Source organism: Neoarius graeffei, chromosome 18 (genome assembly GCF_027579695.1).
Source record: "Neoarius graeffei isolate fNeoGra1 chromosome 18, fNeoGra1.pri, whole genome shotgun sequence".
Classification (NCBI taxonomy): Eukaryota; Metazoa; Chordata; class Actinopteri; order Siluriformes; family Ariidae; genus Neoarius; species Neoarius graeffei.
The window spans coordinates 32,716,236-32,738,789 of record NC_083586.1 but is presented as its reverse complement, the minus strand read 5'-3'; the positions used below and the strand labels follow the sequence as shown (position 1 = coordinate 32,738,789).

General features: G+C 37.8%; 1 protein-coding gene across 1 annotated transcript in view; it reads left to right on the top strand.

Annotated features, from left to right (window-relative positions):
• The window catches only part of pspc1 (paraspeckle component 1), an 87,979-nt gene extending 67,252 nt beyond the window's left edge, over window positions 1-20,727 (top strand). Inside the window, 5 exon segments of the mRNA XM_060898712.1 lie at window positions 10,876-10,905; window positions 10,907-10,934; window positions 11,658-11,770; window positions 11,772-11,804; window positions 19,466-20,727. Of these exon segments, the coding sequence (XP_060754695.1) occupies window positions 10,876-10,905; window positions 10,907-10,934; window positions 11,658-11,770; window positions 11,772-11,804; window positions 19,466-19,675 (414 nt within the window). The 3' untranslated portion in view covers window positions 19,676-20,727.
• The last annotated feature ends 1,827 nt before the right edge of the window (window positions 20,728-22,554 follow it).

The window sequence follows — 22,554 nt, the reverse complement described above, 5'->3', positions numbered from 1 at the left end:
CAGTTGAGACATATAGTTCGAGTATCCTGTATCATCTCTCTCTCTCTCTCTCTCTCTCTCTCTCTCTCTCTCTCTCTCTCTCATATTTACTGGGCACTTACTTGGGGACACTTGTACATCTACTCAATCATGCAGATAGTGGTTTCAGGTAATGTTCACATCAACCATCAGAATAGGGGGGGGAGAGAATGTTGTATGATTTGTTGGTGCCAGGTGGGCTTCTTTTGAGTATTTTTGTAACTGCTGATCATCTCAAGTTTATGCAGAAAGGTGCAATATAGAAAATCACCTGGTGAGCAGCATTTCTGCAGACGGCATAGCTTTGTTGATGAAGAGGTTCAACATGGCCAGACTGGTTTGGGCTGATAGAAAGGCTACAGTACCTCCGATGACCAATCTGTACAATTGTGGTGATCAGCAAAGCATCTCAGAATGCACATCAAACCTTGAGGTGGATGGACTACAACAGCAGAAGGCCACGTTGGATTCTACTTCGGTCAGCCAAGAACAGAAAGCTGAGGATGGTGGACACAAGCTTACCCAAACTGGACAGCTGAAGACTGTAAAAATGTAGCCTGGTCTGATGAATCCATGGACCCAGGCTGGTGGAGGTGGTATAATGGTGTGGGGAATATTTTCTTGGCACACTTTGGGCCTGTTAATGCCAGTCATTGCTTATTTGAATATTGTTGCTGACCATGTGCATCCCTTCATGGCCACAATCTGCCTATCTTCTAATGGCTACTTCCAGCATGATAATGCATCATGTAACAAAGCAAAAGTTATCTCAAACTGGTATCATGAACATGACCGTGAGCTCAGTGTTCTTCAGTAGGCTTCCCAGTCCCCAGATATGAATCCATTAAAACACCTTTGGGATGTGGTAGAATGGGAGATAAACATGAAAGTTTACTTAAATTCTGCAGGAATTCCATGATGCAATCATGTCAACATGGACTGGAATCTCAAAAGTGTTTCCAACATCTTGTAAAATCCATACCATGAAGTATTGAGCGCATTGTTTTGAGAACAAAGGGAGGCCCTACCCAGTATTGGTCTTAAATTAATTAATTAATTAAAAAAATAAGATGGATGGATAGATTAATTTAAAAAATAGGATTTCTACTACTCTTAGTAGTAATGGACTACTCTTTCTAGTTTTTCTAGGGGAAACCCTGATCTATACATTTCATTGGACCACCTTTAACTTTGACAGTGCACGTTCACCTGCAATGTCACATTTATTTCCATCCAGAGTTGCTTTTTTTTTTTTTCTTCTTCTGCTGAGATTTTGATGATGGGAGAGTCAAACCATTCTATAAAGTCTTCTCCAGCACATCCCAAAAGCTTTCAATGGGGTTGAGGTTAGGACTCTGTGGTGGCCAGTTCATGTGTGAAAATGATTCCTCTTGCTCCCTGAACCACTTTTTCACAATTTGAGCCTGATGAATCCTGGCATTGTCATCCTGGAATATGCCATCATGAAAGAAAAAAATCCACTGAAGGGATAACCTGGTTATCCAGTACATTCAAGTAGTCAAACTGACTTAATTTTATTGCCACATTACTGAGCCTTGACCTGACCCACTGAAGCAACCCCAGATCATAACATTTGCACTTGAAACAATGCACGCATTATGCAATGTGCCTCCCTTCTTACCCTGATGCACCCATCGCTATGGAATAGGGTAAATCGGGACTCATCCCAGATGTTTGTGATATCTGACTACAGCCAGGCAGGAGGGTGGTTGGGGGTGTGGGTTTGTTTGTTTGTTTGTTTGTTTGTTTATTTGTTTATTTATTTATTTATTTTTGTGCGTGTGAGAGAGAAGTTGATGGTTCACCACGATCCTTCCAGGTTTTAATGCATGGACAGTTCGTAACCCAATTTCAACAATCCCCTTAGTTGTTTTCTTTGGTTGATGCAAGTTGTCCTTCCTTGGATCACTTTGGGTAGGTACACTAACCCCCACCCCATCCCCCCAAAAAAATTTTGTAAAGCAACCTTGGGTGTGAGAAAGGCACATTATTATTATCATTATTATAATATATCAGAAAGATCCCACACGATGTGCCATTTTGGAGATCAGACCCCGTCATCTAGCCATCACAATTTGGCCCTTGTCAAAGTCACTCAGATCCTTATGCTTGCCCATTTTTCCTGCTTCCAACACATCAGCTTCAAGAACTGACTTCACTTGCTGCCTAATATATCCCACCCCTTGACAGGGGCCATTGTAATGAGAATCAATGTTCTTTAAAACCACTGACATGTGAAGTAATGTTATTGCTGCTCTATGAGTTTTAGAAAGCAATATTTAATAAGGAATTGTCTTATAACTTTGTAAAGTTGAAAACCTACTGCGTTCTTTAATGGTCAGGAAAAAGTGATCTCACTGATACTTGCTTAACAAATTATCCTTATTAGGAAGGTTATTTTGCTGAAATTATGGATACAAGAGAAGCTTTACCTAATCTCTCTCTCTCTCTCTCTCTCTCTCTCTCTCTCTCTCTCTCTCTCTCTCTCTCCCTCTGTTCAGTGGAAATCAAAACTGGCTTCAAGAACATGCACATACTATGCTTTAAGCCATAAGTATGACCTTATTAGATTTTATTGTGCCTTGTTCTTGTTCTCAATTATACTTTTCTCAGCTACTCTGTTTTAACATGATATAATTTGAAACATTATTTCAACTGTCTAGTTAATTGTGAAAGGCACTGCCTTTTTTGTGAAATTTTACATCTAAGGGACATGGTTGTCTTAACCAAGTGAAATTTCATGTTTTAGTTTGTTAGTGTTTGAATCAGTTCAACACTATTCAGTCCAAGATTTTATCTGTTTCTGGCATTATTGACAGTGTTAAAGATCATGGGTAAAAATGTATGAACATTTACATATGATCTAACTACTTTGCTTTTCCTCTTTTATTTAAAAAAAAAAAATCTACTCGTCATCCAGAGCCTCTTGCAAAGATTGATGGCATTATGGAGTCCCCTAAGTATTAGCATATTTATGTGCAAAACTAGGTTGACAAAGACTTTTTCACAAGGTTAAAGGATTTTTTGAACAGGGTGATGACCCTACAAATGTGCTTTGTTCATGGTGTCTTCTCAGTGGTAATTTGCAAGATATCAAGATCCTGCCTTGGCATATAAAGGCATACGTGGCATGTAAAGTGAGGGGAAAAAACATGGGCACCTCTTTGAAAGCATGTCATTTGTTTTTGTCAAAACTGCTTTAGCCACACTTTTATAGGCCCGAGTGGCTACTGAAACTGTTCTGCAGTAATGAACATGCAGGATTTTGGACTGAAATATCAGCACCGCAGCAACACCGGACAATAGTGAGTGGCATTAGCAAAAAACTAGCCAGCTAATGATAGTTATAGGAGTAATAACTAACATTTGATAATTACTGTCTCAAAACAGCAGCTAGTATTGCCAGTGTTATAGATTTAACCAAGAACTTTCTGTATACTAATGGAGCTAAAGCCAAAACTAATGTAAACGTAGGGAAGGGGTACTTGTTTGTTTGTCATCACTCCAAACAGGGAAAGAACTGGTGGTTGAGAAGGCTACCCTGTGCTGAGAAGTTGAATTTCCAAATTGGCGGGGGGGGGATTTCTATGGCCTTTACTGGTTGGAGGTGGGAATTACAAGTTGCAACCTCTGCTCAAACACAGCAGTGTTTCACTTAATTTAGAAATGTTTGCATGAGCACAAAATTAATTGTAAAGTGGATTATAACAGTATTGGAGAGGTATATAAATAAGTAATTTTGAAATGGTGGGGTCCAAGATTTTCCAGCATCTCTACAAGCATCTGACCTTCCAGTAAAGAGAATATTTGGTGATCTTGCTCTTTACAAAGAAGGCTTCACCCAATATTAATAGTGGAGCAAATATTTGGCAGGAGAAATTTTATTGCTTAAGTTATGTTTGAGATAATAATGTGTAAAAGTACAATTGTAAATTATAAAGGATCGCTATATGCAGATAATCTAATGGTCAATGGTTGCATGTTATGCATTTTATTAAGGGTGGTAAATCTGCAGGTGACATTTGTATCTGATCTTGAAGCTCTGACTTGCACTGCACAGTGTAGCAATATCACAAGTGTTGTGAAGTGTTTTTTAGAGTAATGTGTAATGCTGTTTTCTTCTCTACCATATTAGACATTTTAGGGTCATATTGGTTAATAAATGAGGAGCACATCAGAACCTCAAAGCACTTCAGTCATGATTTAAACTGTTCCAGCACATTGAACTTGCAGACAGCTGTGTGTAACGACTGGAGCTGCACAATACAAATATTCCTGCTGAAGAGTAACAAGGGTGTTTTATATACACGAAATGTATCCTCAAATAGATTGGATTTGAACTTTGAACATAGCATTCAAAATAGTCAAACCCTCTTGTTTAACATGTATGTTGTGTGTGGTCCTTTTGATGTTAAAAATAATGAAAATATTATGTTAAATAATGTGATTTTTTTTTCTTGTTAAATTCCCAAAAGGCAGATCTGCAGGGACTGCAGTCTCTCTCTTTCTCTCTCTCTCTGTGTGTGTGTGTGTGTGTGTGTGTGTGTGTGTGTGTGTGTGTGTGTGTGCATGTTTGAGCAGTGTATGTTATGAAAATGGCAACAGCAAATAATTTATGCCAGTTTTTTTTTTTAGAAACATCATCTTTTTTTAAATCTACAATACTTAATAATTTGTATGTAAAAATACACACCTGTCGAACACACCAATACAGTGTGCATGTTGAGCATCCCATTCCAAGACACCTGCCCTAAAGACCAGCAGTCAGTCTCTGTTTGTGCCCCCCCCCCCCCCCCCCCAAAAAAAAAACCCAACAGGTATTACATTAGTGCATTATCATTGGATCATGATCGCTTTGGAAAATTTTATTTATTTATTTATTTATTTATTTATTTATTTTTAAAAAGAACCTTTATCATTTAAACAAAGTCATAGCTGAGTAACACCCAAGAGATGTATTTACATTGTTACTTGCAGTACCATGACAGAATTTATTGTTGGCCAGAGACGGCGAATTGGATCTAATGTTAAATTGTCTATTGGTATGTGGCACAAATATGCTAATAAGAGGTGCGTGTGCCTGTGTGTGTGCAGCTGTGGATGCTGAGGTGACACTGTTATTTATTTATCTAAACACCCACATCACCATTTTCAGTACATTCATTCATCATTGACGTTTTTGTTCGTTTAGGAATGAAAATGTTCTCTCATTGTGTTGTCTCATCAGTGTGATGTTTCTTCTAGAATCTGTTCTCATGGATCAGTCCTTTTGACTTTTTAATATACTTCGATATATTAATTTATTTTAAACATTACAGGGGCTGGACAAATAAGTATAGGATCTAATAAGGATCCTCCAGAACAGCCTTAATTCTTGTCATGCAAGTCAGGGATGAAACAAATCACTAGCCCACGTGACTAGTGTTCATGTTCAGTGATGATTCAGGCTGCTGGTTTTTATTAATAGGTGCCTAGCGGACAAGTTGGTTTAAGAACATGAAAAATGTTTTAGTATGTAGGCTATGTTTAAACTTCATGTGCTGGATAGTGCTGTGATGCATGATGATACTGTAACAGCAGCACATTTAAAATTCTCACATCAACCGAAGCATATGGCATGGAAAGTGCGTGATTAAGTTTTTTGTCCTGGTTTTTATCAAACAATGTGAATAATTTAAGTTGTATGGGGGAATTCTTTCGTTCATTGCTTTATCCTGGTTCATCGCAGGACTCCATGTACACATACGTTTGCACTATTACTCGTACCTAAGGATAATTTAGACCTGTCCATTTACATCCTGGCATGTTTTTATGATCTATAGGAGCATCGTAAGGAAAATGCCTTTGCACCATAGGATGCATCTGGGCCTGCGTTGTTGCTTAATGTGTATTGGTTGTTATGACCATGCAAAGCAATAATTGGTCTCATGATTTAGCTACAAACCTCCATACCATTATGGATCTCCCGTCGTACATATGGCAATAGACATTATGGATTGAAGGTATCCTTTGGCTATGAAATTTTGTGAAGCCTTTGTTGAGACTGGTTCACAGAGGTGTTTTAAGTCTCTAGCTAAACTTGTGGGTAATTTAGTGAATATCCTGTAGTGTCCATCTGTCCAGTGTAAGTGAGCTTGGAACTACACTGTTCCACTTTGATGCTGATTATCCATGCTGTTCATTTTGTCCACCCCTTGTATAGTTTTGTCTTGAAGCCTTGTATATTATTAAGGGCAAGTGCTTACTATTGGTATTGAGCATACTGGATAGAAAATCACTTCCTCGTTTCATCTCCTTTCAAAAGTGAGGTCATCTGTTACTCAGCATTAATAGCATCATGTAGTATACTGTTTTTCCACTCATTTCAGGGTTTTTTTCCCTTCTTTTAATTTATGTGCACAAGTGAGGATGCAACTTTTTATCAAGCAGTATTTTTTTTTTAAATGTAGGTACCATTTTATATTACTAACATTAATGAAGTTAATAATCATTAACTTTATTAATGTTACATAATAATGCAACATTGATTTCACAATAATGTACTTAAGTCACTCTGTTCTATAAATTTTTTTTTTTTTTTTTTTTTTTTTTTCTTTACAGGTAAACAGTTAATATACCACATGTAGCTTAATATAATGTGTTTTTTTTGTTGTTGTTTGTGTAATATTTCTTAATGTTTAATTTTTTTTGAACATGTATGCAGAATATGTATGCAACGCTACATCTGAAACTGAAGTAGCAGGCAACTAAATAGTTTCTCATGAAGTTGTTAAAGAAAACTGAAAGGGCGCTTTTTTTAATGTATGTAAAAGGGCCAGTTTTTACTTTTGCGTCAAATGTGTGCTGTAGTGTACAGAGTAGTCATGTACCATACTGACCTGTACCGTACTCTGTAGCATATGTACGTCTCCAGAAATGTACTTGCATGACCCGGCGACACCGACCGTAATAACTGATTGGTCGGTTCCAGTTGGTAGCATCACATTTCCGACTGCTCCTTCTCCACACAAATTTGGAAATCCATGATCATGATATTGTGTTAAATATATAAAATGTGAGGCTCTATAGTGGCTGTATAGAAATTATAACAGCCACCCCAGTTTAATCTTGCATCTAATCCTATGGGCTTTAAACACAAGACCTATGATGTTTTTTTGTTTGTTTTTTAAACTCGTTCCTGAGCGCGCAGTGGAACTTTGGCTTTGAACTGCTTGTACTGCTGAATACAGACGAGTTAAAACACTTCGGGAATGCTTTCAGTGAGAATTCACTGCATTTTATAATTAATCATGTGAGATTTTTTTCTTCCCCCGGTAAATTTGTTTCAAAAAACATTTTTTTCGTGTTTATTTTCTGAATATTATTCTTACAGTGAAACATGGAGTCTGCATTCTGCTCTATGCATAAAAGCAGTAAATTGTTTCATGCGATAGCACCTTCTAGAGGATGTGCACACCTTTTGTGCAAGTGTAAATATTTCACCCTGTGTGAGCGTCGATGCTGTGCCTATGGCGCAGATTTGACGCAGAAGTATAAAGTGGCCTTAAGGGTATAGAGTATAATTGCAATTTTAAAATCTAAATTTAATTTCCCTATAATGTAGGCACTGTTATAGTTTGACAGTGGGCCTCATTTATCAGTTTTCTCGTAAAGTCGTTTGGGATTTTTTTTTTTGTGCATGAGCCAAAAAATTACTAAAAATGTCCCCCTGGTTTTACAAAGGTTTTGGAAATGCCGATTTTTATCATACCTGCATGAATATGTTGCACCCATAAATTACCAGCTGTCTGCTTTGGCGATGTGCACAAAACTCCATAAAAGCCAATACGCAAACAGCTGAAAAGATGACTGAACTCCAAAAAAGTCTTTCTTAGAGGTTGAAGCGCAAGTTATTTTGACTTGCGTCTATGCCAAGGAACATCTGTAAAAACCTCTTCCAGGAAAGTTGGGATATGTTCCAAAATGCAATAAAAACAGAAATTTGTGATTTTGTTAATTCACATGAGCCTTTAGTTAACTGACAAAAGTACAAAGAAAAGCTTTTCAGGTAGTTTTACTGACCAGCTTATTTACATTTACAAAATACAATTGAAGTTAGAATTTGATGCCTGCAACACACTCAAATTGTACAGAGGCATTACCATTGTATTTCATGATGTTCCTCTAATAATAAATATTTATTATTATTATTATTATTATTATTATTGTATGGGATCTGAAGATTCTAATTCTTGCAGTTTTGCAAGTGGAATTCTTGTCCATTCTTGCTTAATACAAGACTTCAGCTGCTCACAACAGTCGGTGGTCACTGTTGTCTGATTCTCCTCTTCTTGATGCACCAGACAGTCTCAGTGGGAGACAGATCTGCACTGGCAGCAAGCCAGTTAAGCATATGCACTCTGTCTACAAAGCCATGCTGTTGTCGCTCATGCAGAATGAGGCCTGGCATTGTCCTGCTGAAATAAGCATGGACTTCCCAGGAAGAGATGTTGCCTTGATGAAAATGGTCTCTCTAAAATCCAAACGTGCCCCAATATGTCAATGGTACCTTCACACACATGCAACTCACCCATGCTATGGGTGTTGATGCCCCCATACCATTACAGATGCTAGTTTTTGCACTTTTCTCTGATAACAAACTGGATGGGTCATGTTCACCTTTGGCACGGAGAACTCAACATCTGGTTTTCCCTGAAAAGTTGAAATGTGGACTCAGCACAGCACTACGTTTCTGTGGTCTTTCGTTCCATTTGAGATGAGTTTGGGCCCAGAGAAATCAGTGGTGTTTCGGCATAGAACTGATGAAAGGCTTCCTCCTTGCATAATACAGTTTTAGGTTGCATTTCTGTATGCAGTGGCAGACTGTGTTAAGTGACAGCGGTTTTCTGAAGTACCCCCGAGCCTATGTGACTATTGGGCCTTTTCCACTACCCTTTATCAGCTCATTTCAGCCCAACATGGCTCACGTTTCGACTACCTCAGAGTAGCACGACTGAGCTCACTTCACCCAAAACTCGCACGGTTTTGGAGTGAGGCTGAAGTGAGCCAAACTGAGCCGAGTGGGGCTAGGGGCATGAGGAGACACTCCCCTGTGCACTGATTGGTGAGGAGGAGTGTCCTCACATGCCCACACACGCCCCCGCGAGCACGCTGGGAACCACCATCTAAACACCGTAAACCCGGAAGAAGAATTACGACAAATTATGCACCTCGCCTCATCTATACGCTCTTGCCAGTATCTGTTGGCGTTGTCGGTGACAACAAGCCACAGCACCAACACCAGCAGAACACTAATGACTCCATGTCCTCCATGTTTATTGTTTACTATCCGGGGTCGTGAGACTACCGCTTAAAAGGTCACTGATGTCACTGTTTGCGCCGCCTAATGACATCACGTGACGTCCACCCACTTTCGCTAACTCCACCCAATGTGTCCACTCACTTCCAGCCAGCACGGTTCAGCACGGTTGTAGTCGAAATGCAACCCCAACAGCCCCACTCAGCTCGACTCAGCCCAACTCAGCACTGCACGGCTCAGCCCAACTCAGCCGCGTTGGTAGTGGAAAAGCCCCATATGTTTGTCACATTAGCATGATGGTTTCACAGGCAGTGCTGCCTGAGGGCTCAAAGTTCATGCACATTCAAAAGTGGATTCCAACCTTGCCTTTTACGCACTGAGATGTGTCTGAACTCCCTGAGTCTTTTCACTTATGTACTGTAGAGTTTGAAAGACCTAAAATCTTACGTTTGATGAAATTTATTTTTGAATGGACTAACAATTCTCTCTCAGATTTTGGTATATAAAGGAGTGAGCCATGACCCATCCTTGCTTGCAGAGACTGAGCCTTTGGTGCTGCTCCTTTTATACCCAGTCATGATACCCTCACCTTAATTAACCTGCTTATTTTGGACTCTTCCATAATGGTGTTCCTTGAACTATCCCATAAACATTTGTCTTATTTTGCCTCTGTCCCAACTTTTTTCCAGTGTGTTGCAGGCATGAAATTCTAACTTTGTTTACAAAATACAATTTAGTTGGTCAGTAAAACTATTGAAAATCTTTTCTTTGTTCTTTCATCAGTTAAATAAGGGTTTCATGTGAATTAACTTTTTTTTTTTTTAATTGCATTTTGGAAAATATTCTACACTTTTTTCCGGAAACGGGGTTTGTATTAGTTAAGAGAGTAAAAATCCGTTGAAAAGGAAAAATCTGCAAAAACTATAGCCAAATTGCAGAAAAAGATGAGTTAGATTAAGTGATGTGAAAAGAAAATGGAGGAAAAAATCTACTGTACGCAGGTGACCGTTGATACCAAGCTTATAACTCAAAGATGCTATTTTTATTCAAAGAAAAGTGTTTGCAATTGTCCTCCCTGTTGCCATTCCATAAAAGCAGTAGGGAATGTGAGTGTCATAGGAAGCTTGATTGCACATTAGCTAGTATACAGCATTCTGCAACTTGAAACATATCAGAGCAATCACTTAGTCACCTCCTGCTGGCTCTAATAAAGTGTTGCACAGCATTTAAAGAAAGACATGGAAAGCAGAACTCGCACTCGCTTTATGTGAATAAGTGGTCTTATTTGTTTACATTTATAGGTTTACTTTTGCTTACATTTTCATATTTAATCTGTTGTCTTAGTTAATGCCATCTAATGCTTCTATGAACAATTTACAATATAGATCTGTTTATATCCAGTTTGATAAATGAGGCCCAGTAATGGTAAAAACCTATCATTTCCAAGGATCATATGCGCTGAATTAACACTTAAACTTCCACAAAATATCTCTTTTTAACATGCAGCTTATGGTTTCATAACTTTTCTTCACTTTCAGAGAGAACAGGATATGAGAATGAGTGAAATGGGGTGCCCGTGGAGCCATTAATATGGGAGGTATGGTCATAAGTTTCAGCCCAAGCTTGAACCAAATGTGTGGTTAGTCCTATACATCACCTTTACTTACTGTGTTGAAAGAGTTTTGTTTAACCCTTGATGTACATGCAGCCATACTGTGTGACTTGTGATCAGAGGAATGTTTGTCTATGTGTGATACAGTTGCATGAGTGAGGGATAGCAAATACTTTGACAATTTCTGCGGAAATTGTAAATATCTCAAAATAATTCCTTGCAGTTTATCTGCAAGTTAAATATAGCCTTTATATTTGGATCTTTATTCCGCACCCCACTCCCTGTTTTTTTTTTTTTTTTTTGTGGCACTTTTGTTTTTAACCAGATCTTTTACGGATTTTTTTTTTGTGTAATCTCATTGAACCTTTTAACAAAGTAGGTATATTTTGTGCATTATAAAATAGATCAACTGATGCTTTTTCTTTCAGTTTTACAGAAACTGATTTTTTTTTTTTTTAAACTTTGTCAAATCCTGATCCCCCCCCCCCCCCCCCCCCCCCCTGACTTTCTTTTACTTGTGGCAGTTCATGAATAGTATGTACTTTTTAATGGAGGGTAAGTTATATGTAGGAATTTCATATAGCATCTGTTTTCTTCTAAGAGGAACATGGTACTGCACTTCAGAAATAGCCTGCATTGCTCAGATTAGTGCCAAGTTGGGTGAGAAACATGTCTTAGTTAATATTGGTCATGCATTGTCTTGTGTAGATTCTTTTAATCCTGCCGCTGCTGTTAGCGGTAACCAGGGCCCTGCTCAAATGATGGGCATGGGCATGTCAGGCCGGGGTGGAGCCATGGGGCCGGAGGGATCATCAAATATGGGGGGCACCCATCATTCCAGATAACGGAAATATGGTAACGTATCAGTGCTATTGTTTGCTACTTTACTGTTTTGTGAAATGACATCCTTAACTAAAATTAATGGTGCTTTTGACAGTCTACAAAGAAATGTTCTAGAAAACAATCATGTAAAAATAGACAAAATGTCCTATAAATTTTCTTTGGTCCCATCCCAAAAAAATTAAATGTAAATAAATTAAAAGAACTAGGATAGTACTGTTACTTTTATAACAGTCATGTAATTGAATTCATTATGTAATCCTGATCAGCTCTTAAATATTTTAGCATAGTTTTTTATGAAACAACTCTAGAATGTCAACTCTAGAATTTATTGGCACCCTAAGTAAGGAGGAGTAAAAATAAATTGAGGTGACGCACAAAGACCAAATTCCCTTTGTTTATTCATCAACACAGGGATGATTAGAGAATGTACAAATGAAATGTGAAGTGTGTTGACCTTCAGTAAAATGGTAGGCTACATGCCTGAAAATGCTCATTTTCACATTATAATGAACATGTCTGGAAAGTGTATTTTTACCCCCATGCACAGGTTGGAGGGTAAATTTTTTCTCCATAAATTTTAAATGGAAATTTACAGATGATTGTAGCATTTTGAGGTCACCAGTTCTTCAATTAGACACCACCTCTGTGCCAGCAAAGAACATCCTTTAGTTTCTTCTAACTGCCTAGAGTTTGCTAGATACTACTGGGACTTTGACCAAAAGCAGATTCTATGATCAGATGAGATATAACCCTCTCAAAGTGGGTTTTGGCATAAAAGGAATGATTGTTATACAGAAAATAACCTACTGTAAGCTCCACTGTTAATTATAGTGACTTTCTGACATTTGTGAATTTGTAGAGCATTACATTCCTAAGAATGTAATGGATCTGGTGTGCCTAAGGGCCTAGTCCCACAATATCGATAACTAGAACTACAACTATATAAATAAATTGGTCCCCTGCAGTTTGTGTGTTTGGTGGTCACACCAAGCTGATAAACCCAGGCCTAGGCAAATAGGTATTATCGGTATTGGTGAGATTGCTTCTGGAGCTATTTTTCCAGACCTGAACCTGATCCAGTAAAACATCTGATCAGTCAGGTAATTGTGTGTGTGTGTGTATGTGTGTGTGTGTGTGTGTGTATGTGTGTGCTCGCGCACACAGACGAACAGCACAGACACTTTGCTACAAATACTATCTGTGGATCGTGTAAAATATAATTTTTATTTTTTTATTTTTTTTTGCCGCAGTATGAGGTTTCATGTCTGATATACTTTGTGCCCACTGCCAACTATTGTATTTTTTTAAATTACCTAAATTGGATGAAACCTAAAACTTGTCAGCGCACTGAGAGTGCCCACTTACACATTCACAAAAGAAGAATATTCACATGGTAACGGCATATTTTTCACTCTTTCGGTTTTGATTGGTTTCTCTTTCGTGATGGGAACACCCACTGTAAACAGGATAAAATGTGTCTGCCACAGTTTAGGCTACCTGTCTGTGTTAAAGGTTCATTTATTACCACACTCCAAAGCAAAACACACAAGCATGTGCCTTATGTACAGTTTTGGTCAGAAGTTTACATACAGTGACATTTCATCTTTGATATGAATGTCATGGCAATATTTGGGCTTTCAATAATTTCTTTGAACTGTTCTTTTTCTGTGGCAGAATGTACAACATACATCTTTTAATTTAAAAAAAACACTAGAATTTGGTGCCCAATTTTTAATTTTCTTTGGGTTTTCTGAAATCAACACAGGGTCAAAATTATACATACAGCCCACCTAATATTTGGGTAAAATGTCTCTTCGCAAGATTCATCTTGATCAGACATTTTTGTTTACCATGGACAAGCTTCTGGCAGAATTCTAGTTGGGTATTTCATGACTCTTCATGGTAGAATTGGTAGAGTTCAATTTTTTTTTCTTCTTCTTCTTGGCATGGACTCAACTTATAAGCATGGTCCATATATTTTCAATAGGGTTGAAGTCAGAACTTGTTTTAAGCTTAATGTTAGCCTGCTTTATCCTCCACAACCAGCTCTGATGCGTGTTTGGGTTTATTGTCCTGTTGTAAGTCCCAAGTCGTGTTCAACTTTCTGATGGTTTATGCTGGAGAATTCTGAGGTAGTCCTCCTCCTTCATTATTCCATCCACTTTGTGCAATGAACCAGTTCCACTGGCAGCAAAACCGCCCCAGAGCATGATCCTGCCACCACTACCAGCAGCTGGTACATTGTCCCTCTGTACCTGGTCACTGTGGCCAAACAACTCAGTCTTTCTCACCTGACTATACACCTTTCCTCCAGAAGGCTTTTTTTTTCCTTTGTCCATGTGGTCAGCTTGAAGGAGTCAATTTTGGAGCAGGGGGTTATTTTTTTGGATAGCAGCTTCTTAGTCCATGATGATCTGAACTGTAGACACTGATCCATTAGCTTCCAGTTCATGGCAGGGCTGTGCCAGGTTGTTCCTGACCATCCAAACCAATTTCATTTCAGCTGAGGGTGACAGTTTGGGTTTTCTTGAAGCACAGTGGCTTGACAAAGTGAGTACACCTCACAATAACTTGAATACAATTGTTTGAACTGATCTTGGAATTTGCAGTTGTTTACAAATGGCTCCAGGAGACATTCCGGAGTTGTGTATATCTGCAATTCTCTTTCTCAGATTTGCACTGAGCTCCTTGGACTTTCCCATTGTAATGTGTGTTGGTCAATCCAATGAGTGCTGTAAACAAACCCTTTTTATGAAGGCACAGGGAAGCTACCAGCTGTAGTCAGTCATGATCACTAACAGGAAGTTAAGAGGCCTTGGCAAGATAAGAGACATTTTGAAAGTTTCAGCACCTCTGAATTAATAATCTAAGTGAGCATATGTAAATTTTTGACCCTGTATGTATAATTTTGACCCTGTGTTGATTTCAGAAAACCCAAAGAAAATTAAAACTTGTGCACCAAATTCTAGTGGTGTTTTTTTTATTTAAGATGCATGCTGTACATTCTGCCACAGAAAAAGAACAGTTCAAAGAAATTACTGAAAGCCCAAATATTCAATCAATCAATCAAGTTTATTTGTACAGCGCTTTTAACAATAAACATTGTCGCAAAGCAGCTTTACAGAATTTGAACGACTTAAAACATGAGCTAATTTTAAATTAAATTTGCAGTTGTTTGTCAACTGCAAATTTATATTTTCTGTCAACTGCAAATTTCCTCAAATATTGCCATGACATTCATATCCAAGATGACATGAATGTCACTGTATGTAAACTTCTGACCACAACTGTATGTACAGTGGATAGCTGTGTCTGTCATGCTACTGACTGTCCGAGTGGTTCTATGTGGGAGTGCCGGGAGTCAGAGATTAACGGTCATCTGTGTGCTACAGGATTTCATGCACCCAGATTCTCTTTTTCATCTTCTTTCGGCTTTGCCTTCTGTGCAAAATGAGCATCCAAAGCAACTCTTCCTCGCAGTTACTGTCAGCCATTGTGTGCTGCTGAATGCACTGGGTGTGCGTGCGCACAGCATGTAACCACTACATTTTCCCACGAAAACCAACAACCAGTATTCAGGATTAATAGTTGTGGTGTGACTGCTCCAGACTGGAACTAAATTCAGGCATAGGTATAGTTATCAGTGTTGTGGGACTGGGCCATAAAACAGCACTCAATATTCCCTACTATAGGCACCTAAAATATAATTATTAAAATTATAAAATAATAATTAACACTTGTGTACCATCCCCTTGTAGCGTTTGTCGTCTTTTTCAAAAGAATTAGTATCAAGAATGCACGCCATTGTAGAGAATATTATAGAGTCAGTGTGGACACAAGAGAAGGCAGTGGCACATATGCAGCGCTGCTGACCTATAAATTGCTGCGATCTAACAATGGCAGACAAGCTTTTAGTGACTTTTGGAACAGAATTCAGATGCAAAAAAAATTAATTTTCAAACCGATTTTTTTATCAGTGAACTTTACAACATATTTGAGCTTATCACACACAGAAAACCCAGGATTTTATGATGTCATTTTTGTAAGACTAGCATTTTAAATACGTTTCTCTTTTAGGGGGGTTACTATGAGGTACTCCTCAAAGTCATACACCAACACAAAAAACTGTTGAATTATCACTTTAGCACAATGTTTGAAAACTTATTCTTGCAATAAGCATCACTTGTTAAGATGCTTCTGCTCCTGGTGCACTCAACATAACTGGTGTATTGCAATAATAATGTTAATCCAATATAATGCTATAAATGCCACCAGTGAGTTCACATCTTATTACTGCTAAAAGCTGAAAATTCCCAGATGTAAAGTACCAGTAAAAAGTTTGAACACGCCTTCTAATTCAATTACTTTTACTAAGACACATCATGTCTTAAAGTAATGATGGACTGCTGTTTCTCTTTACTTAACTGAGCAGAGCTTGACATGATCTGGATAACTACAGTCGTTGAATACGGCCTTTTACTATTTATTTATTTTTTAATTTACTGTTTAATGGTCTCAAACACATGAAGAAGGCACACCCATTAATTGACGCATGCAGTAGTTTTGCATAGGGTGTAGGAACAGCGATGATTGCAGTTAATTGCTTATTGTTCTCTATGTAACTGTTATACCTGCTGCTTTCAGGTCATCCTGCAACTGTTTGAGTGACTTCTGGCTTCTCTCTTACCATTTTATTTATTCAAGTATCCAAAAGTTTGGACACACAATTCAATGGTTTTAATTTATTTTTTTATTACAAACTCCATTTTCAGAAAACTTGGGATATTTCCCAAAATGCAATAAAAACAGAAATCTGTGATTTTGCTAATTCATGTGAACATTTATTTAACTGACAAAAGTACAAAGAAAAGATTTAATAGTTTTTCTGACCAACTTAATTGTATTTTGTAAATGTAAACGAAGTTAGAATTTGATGCCTGCAACATACTGGGGGGAGTTGGGACAGAGGCAAAATAAGACTGAAAAGTTTATGGGATATTCAAGGAGCACCATTTTGGAAGGTTCCACAATAAGCAGGTTAATTAGTAACAGGTGAGGGTATCATGATTGGTTATAAAAGAAGCAGCACCAAAGGCTCAGACTTTGCGAGCAAGAATGGGTTGTGGCTTACTCCTTTTGTGCCAAAATTCGTGAGTTAATTGTCAATTCAAAAATGTTTCTCAGTTCAAGATTGAAGAGAATTTGGATCTTTCAGAATCTACAGTACATGATAATGTGAAAAGATTCAGAGAATTCGGAGACATCTCGGTGCATAAAGGGCAAGGTTGGAATTCACTGTTTGAATGTGTGTGACCTTAGAGTCCTCAGGCAACATTGCCTGAGAACCCCTCATGTTAATGTGACAGATATAGCCACATGGGATTGGGAATACTTCGGAAGACTGTTATCACTTAAAACAGCCCGTTACTGCATCCAGAAATGCAACCTGAAACTGTATTACATAAGGGGGAAGCCTTTCATCAATTCTATGCAGAAATGCCACCAATTTCTGTGCCCAAACTTCTCTCAGATGGACCAAAAGACTGTGGAAATATGTGTTGTAATCCGATGACTCCACATTTCAGCTTGTTTTCGGGAAAACCAGACGCCAAGTTCTTCGTGCCAAAGGTTTATCAGAGAAAGATGCAAAAACCAGCATCTGTGATGGTATGGAGGTTTATCAGTGCCCATCAGCATCTACACCTGCGGAGGCATATGTGTTTTGGGATATTAAAGAGACGCATGTTGCCATCAAGGCGACATCTCTTCCCGGGAAGTCCATGTCCAGTTTCAGCAGGACAATGCCAGGCCTCATTCTGCATGGGCTGCAACGGCGTGGTTTTGTAGACAGTGTGTGCGCTTGACTGGCCTGCTGCCAGTGCTGTATGGTACGTCATGAAGAGGAGAATCAGACGACTGTGACCATGGACTGTTGAGCATCTGAAGCCTTGTATCGAGCAAGAATGGACACACATTCCAATTGCAAAACTGCAACAATTATTATCCTCAGATCCCATACAATTAGTGATGTATTAAAAGGAAAGGTGCTGTAACACAATGGAAATTAATGCCTCTGTCCCAATGTGGGTGGTTTTTTTTTTTTTTTTTTTTTTTTTGTGCTGCATGTGTTGCAGGCATCAAATTCTAACTTTGTTTATATTTACAAAACACAATTAAGTTGGTCAGTAAAACTACTGAAAATATTTTCTTTGTACTTTTTGTCAGTTAAATAAAGGTTCATGTGAATTAATATCAGATTTCTGTTTATTGCATTTTGGAAAATATCCCAACTTTTTCTGGAAATGGGTTTTGTAATTAAGATGCTTCATGTCTTAAAGTAATGATGGACTGTCATTTCTCTTTGCTTAGTTGAGCGGTTCTTGGCACAATATGGATTACTACAGTTGTGGAATAGGGATATTTACCCTTTTTATTATTTAGTCTTTGACCTCAAACATTAAAAAGGCAAGACATTCCACTAATTAACTTTTGATGAGGCATGCCTGTTAAATGCTGAAAAGCATTCCAGGCGACTACCTCATGAAGCTGGTTAAGATAATGCCAACAGTGTACAAAGCATCATTTAAGGTAAACGGTGGCCACTTTGAAGAATCGAAAATATGAATCATTTTTAACGCTTTTGTTTACCACATAATTCCTTATTTTTCATGTTATTTCATAGTTTTAATGTCTTCAGTGGTGTTCACAATGTAGAAAATGGTCAGAATACAGAAAAACCTATGAATGAGTAGGTGTGTCCAAACTTTTGACTGCCTAATCTACACACAGCTACATTTTACTTCAGATGCCAGATATGAATACATCACCATATTCCAAGTGCAAAGCAGCAACAAGTGGGGGGTGGGGGAGGGAGTATTGACTACATTATGACCACAAAATGACACTGTCTAGTATTTATTAGCTACTATTTCTCTGATCATTGCACTTATAAATTCAGACATGCAATACAAACATGCCATGAACCTGGCTTTTTAGTTTGTGGATAGGACCTAGTAAAAGTATTTAACCACTCCCCCCCCCCCCCCCCCCCCCCTTCCTCTTGCTGTGAAAAGCACATTTGTGAACTGTTACCTCAACAAAGTTGATTTGTTTTATGTTTTGCAAGAAATTGATAGTATTAACATAAGCCTTACTGAAACTGTATAGTTTTAATTCTGTTGTAGTTGTTTATTATATGGTGATTTTTATTTTCAGTGGTCATCTAACATTCCAGAAAAGTGGCCAATTCTCCTTAATTTATCCAAAACCTTTTTTTTGGGGGGGATACGGGGTGGTTAGATTTGTCGTTTTGTAATGCATTATTTTGCCCTGTTAATTTTTCTGGCATGTTCTTGACCTATTCATTGTATGCATTAGTATTTGTTGTATGATGATTTTACCAGTTAGATGCCGATCTGCAGTTTTGTCTCATACATTCATTTTTATGTACACTAATTTGTATTTGTCTCTTTTTTTGTTGGTACCTGGACGGGGCTGCTTTTCATCATGTCAACTTGGGGGACTTCTACGTTGTGACATTCAAAATGTTCACATTAATTTTTCTGATAATTTTTTGGACTTTAAAACTGCAACAAAACTAAACTGGCCGATTCTCAATGGATTTTCTTTCACATATAACCATACGTATATTTCCCTCTTCTATCATACTGTAGCGTAATGAAAGATTTTCTCAGGGAGCGCCTGCTCAGATGGGTTCTTCCTTGGGTATTCGACCAGGTGTTGATTCCCCTCAGCAACAACAGTCCCCTGTAATTGGTGGTGCAGGACCTGTGCCTCCTATGGGTGGTCCAGGTGGATTTGGGCGAGGAAATCCTGTTGGGGGAAACTTTGATGGGCCCAACAACAAGCGCCGTAGATACTAGACTTTTATTTTTCTTACGCGATCGTGAATTCTGGTCTTTGATCCAGAACATCTAAACTCTTGTTTGTGGATATTATTCATTTTCATGTCCTTTTTTTTGTGGTGATGCTCTCAGGCAACTATTAGTGTTGACACCCCCCCCCCCTCCCCCCCAAGTAGAGAGGCCTAGCTAGCATTGAACCAAATTTAATCATTAAATGAAAACATAGTTCTGTTTTTAGACGGACATTGCCTTAACTGTGCGTATGCTGTAGGGAAGTCAGGCTCTTGTCAGATGGAGCTTCTTAAGCTGCTTCTGCTTTGTCCTTTTCCTACACTTTGCTGGGAGAAATTTAATAAATCTGTGTAGTGACATCTGTGCTGAGCTACTATATAGGTCCTTTTTTTTCCTTCCTGTTCTCTTTCTCCTGATGATGGGACTTTAGATACACGTCTGTGCAGTTCATTTTTTCCTACACAGAATCATCTATTTGACAAGACATGTTAGAACAAAATGAGTAGAATTAGACCAATATCCTATTTTTTTTGTTTGTTTTGTTTTGTTTCCAGGCTTATGTATTTGCAGTGTGACTTTTAAGATCTGTATTAAGCAGAAACCAAGAAATGGAATAAAGTAAATATGGTTGTATGAGAAGGAGTTTGCAAAAAGCTCATTTCACTTAACGTTATTTTTCTGTGGAAACAAAACAAAAATGCCAATACGCTAACAGTGTCTTGTATACAGCATGCTTTAAAGAGAAACACATGCCCTTTTCCAACCACGAAGTTCTAAGAATTTGTTGCATATAACATGTTATCAGTCCCATGTTATTAGATAAATGTTTTAGTATAGCTTTTTGGCAAGCGCATGTTGCTTGGGCCATCCTATTTGTACATCTGAGTTAGTGATTTTTTTTTTTAACTACTTCTAGTACATGATGGTGATACTAGTGTATGTCATGTAAAATGTGCATGCCTTTTAGCAGTCGTTTTTGTTTTAGTGAATATTAATATGGCAGGTTGTTTTTCTTTTCCTGAAATGGCAGTTCTTGAATAAACATACTTAAAAAGTTAGTTTTGTGCATTTGTGCCTCTAAACGTTTTTTTTTTTTTTAAATGTAGTCCATGTTTTCAGTGTTTTCATTGTCCATGATTGTGCTCAGCAATCACTTGTGTGACAAATGTCGCAAGAGTTTAAAAAAAAAAAAAAAGATCTGGTGCACAAGTGAAGTGTAGCCCTTTTTCACTGGGTGGTGTGGCATGGCTTGGCTCGGCTCGATAAATTACATACAATCCTCTTATGTTGTCACCACAACCACACATACAATGCTATATCAAAAGACCCATGCTAAATTTTGTTCACTTTCTTGACCAGGTACCAGGAAAATCTCGAGTTGAAGTCACTTATACAGATGAAAAAAAAATTGTGTAGAAGGTCGTTGACTCAAGTTTTATATTCTTTTTAATTATCTTTTTTTTGTGTGTGTATTTAACAGGTAACATCACATTTTCAAACAATGATTTTGGTTTACCCTTATTTATTTTGCATTTTATTTTACTTGTATATATCGTGTGCCAGTGGTTAATTCTGCACATGCATGGCTCACGCAACTTCTGAATAGAGCTTAAATCTGAAGTTATGTCTGAGGTCTGAATTCTGATGTTCATGGTTTTAGTATTAGGTCCCTATTGAGCTATTAACTCAAAACTGAATATAGCCCTTTGCTTCTTACAAAAGAGAACATAATGGAGCTGAAATCTCTGTGGTCCTCATGTATTGTGTAGAAACGGTATATCCATAGATGTATTCAGCTATAGATAAACATCTGTTTCTGGCTTTATATAAAATTCATTCTATCCACATTCACTGGATACAAGCGATTGTGTGCTCTGATTGGCTATTCTACTACAAGGCTATCAGCTTGTATACCATGAATAGAGAAAAACAAAATGGTGGAGCGTTGCTGAACCCACTGAGGACGAAATAAAAATTCGAAAATAAAATCCCCCCAAAATACCAAAAAAGTGACAAAATATGGAATAAAAGTATTTGATGGTAAGAACGTATCCCCCCCCCCCCCCCCCAAGAATTATCATTATAGCATTTTTCACAAATTGCTACTGTCATTTCACCGGTTTGTTTATGTTCTAAGTGGGAAATTATTTTCTTGGATGTTTTATATAAAGTTTTTATTTCTGGAATTTCCAAAAAATAAAAATTGCTCAGTTTTTCAAAATCCAATGAATGTGAATATAATAAAACTGTTATTTCACTCAATCTCGTGCATGGCTTATAGCCAACTCGGTGCTACACACCTCATCGGCTATCGGCTCATGTACAACTTGATTTCGTGGAATAACATATATATAAATTTTTTTCCATTGAAGATTTTCATCTATGCAGCGATCAATTCCATATAAAGATTTTTAAAAAACTTTTTACTGCACAAAATTCTTGGACATAGCCAAGCTTCATCCCTGATGAAGGCTCCTGAAGGAGTTGAGAGCTTGGGTATGTCCAAGAATTTTGTGCAGTAAAGTTTTTTTTTTTTTTTTTTTTTTTTTTTTTAATCTTTTATATGGAATTTTTTTATAAAATAAATATAGTCTTAGTTCTGGTGGGTGGGGAAAATTCTCCTAACTGTATGTCTGGGTAGTATTTCACTACTTTTGCAAGCTACTAGCTGATAACCTCCAGAAAAACTCTTACTTTCTTGGGTAGAATTATGTGAAGGGAACTTGACAGATACACTTATACAGAGCACACTAGTCCTAAGTCCTTTCTCTTGGTCCATTTTTGTTACAAATACAAATTACTACAGAGGGGCTTATAATATTTTTTTTTTTTATGGTTTGGCTAGCCTACAGACTGTGGTGAATTAAAAGGGGGGAAAGTGTCCT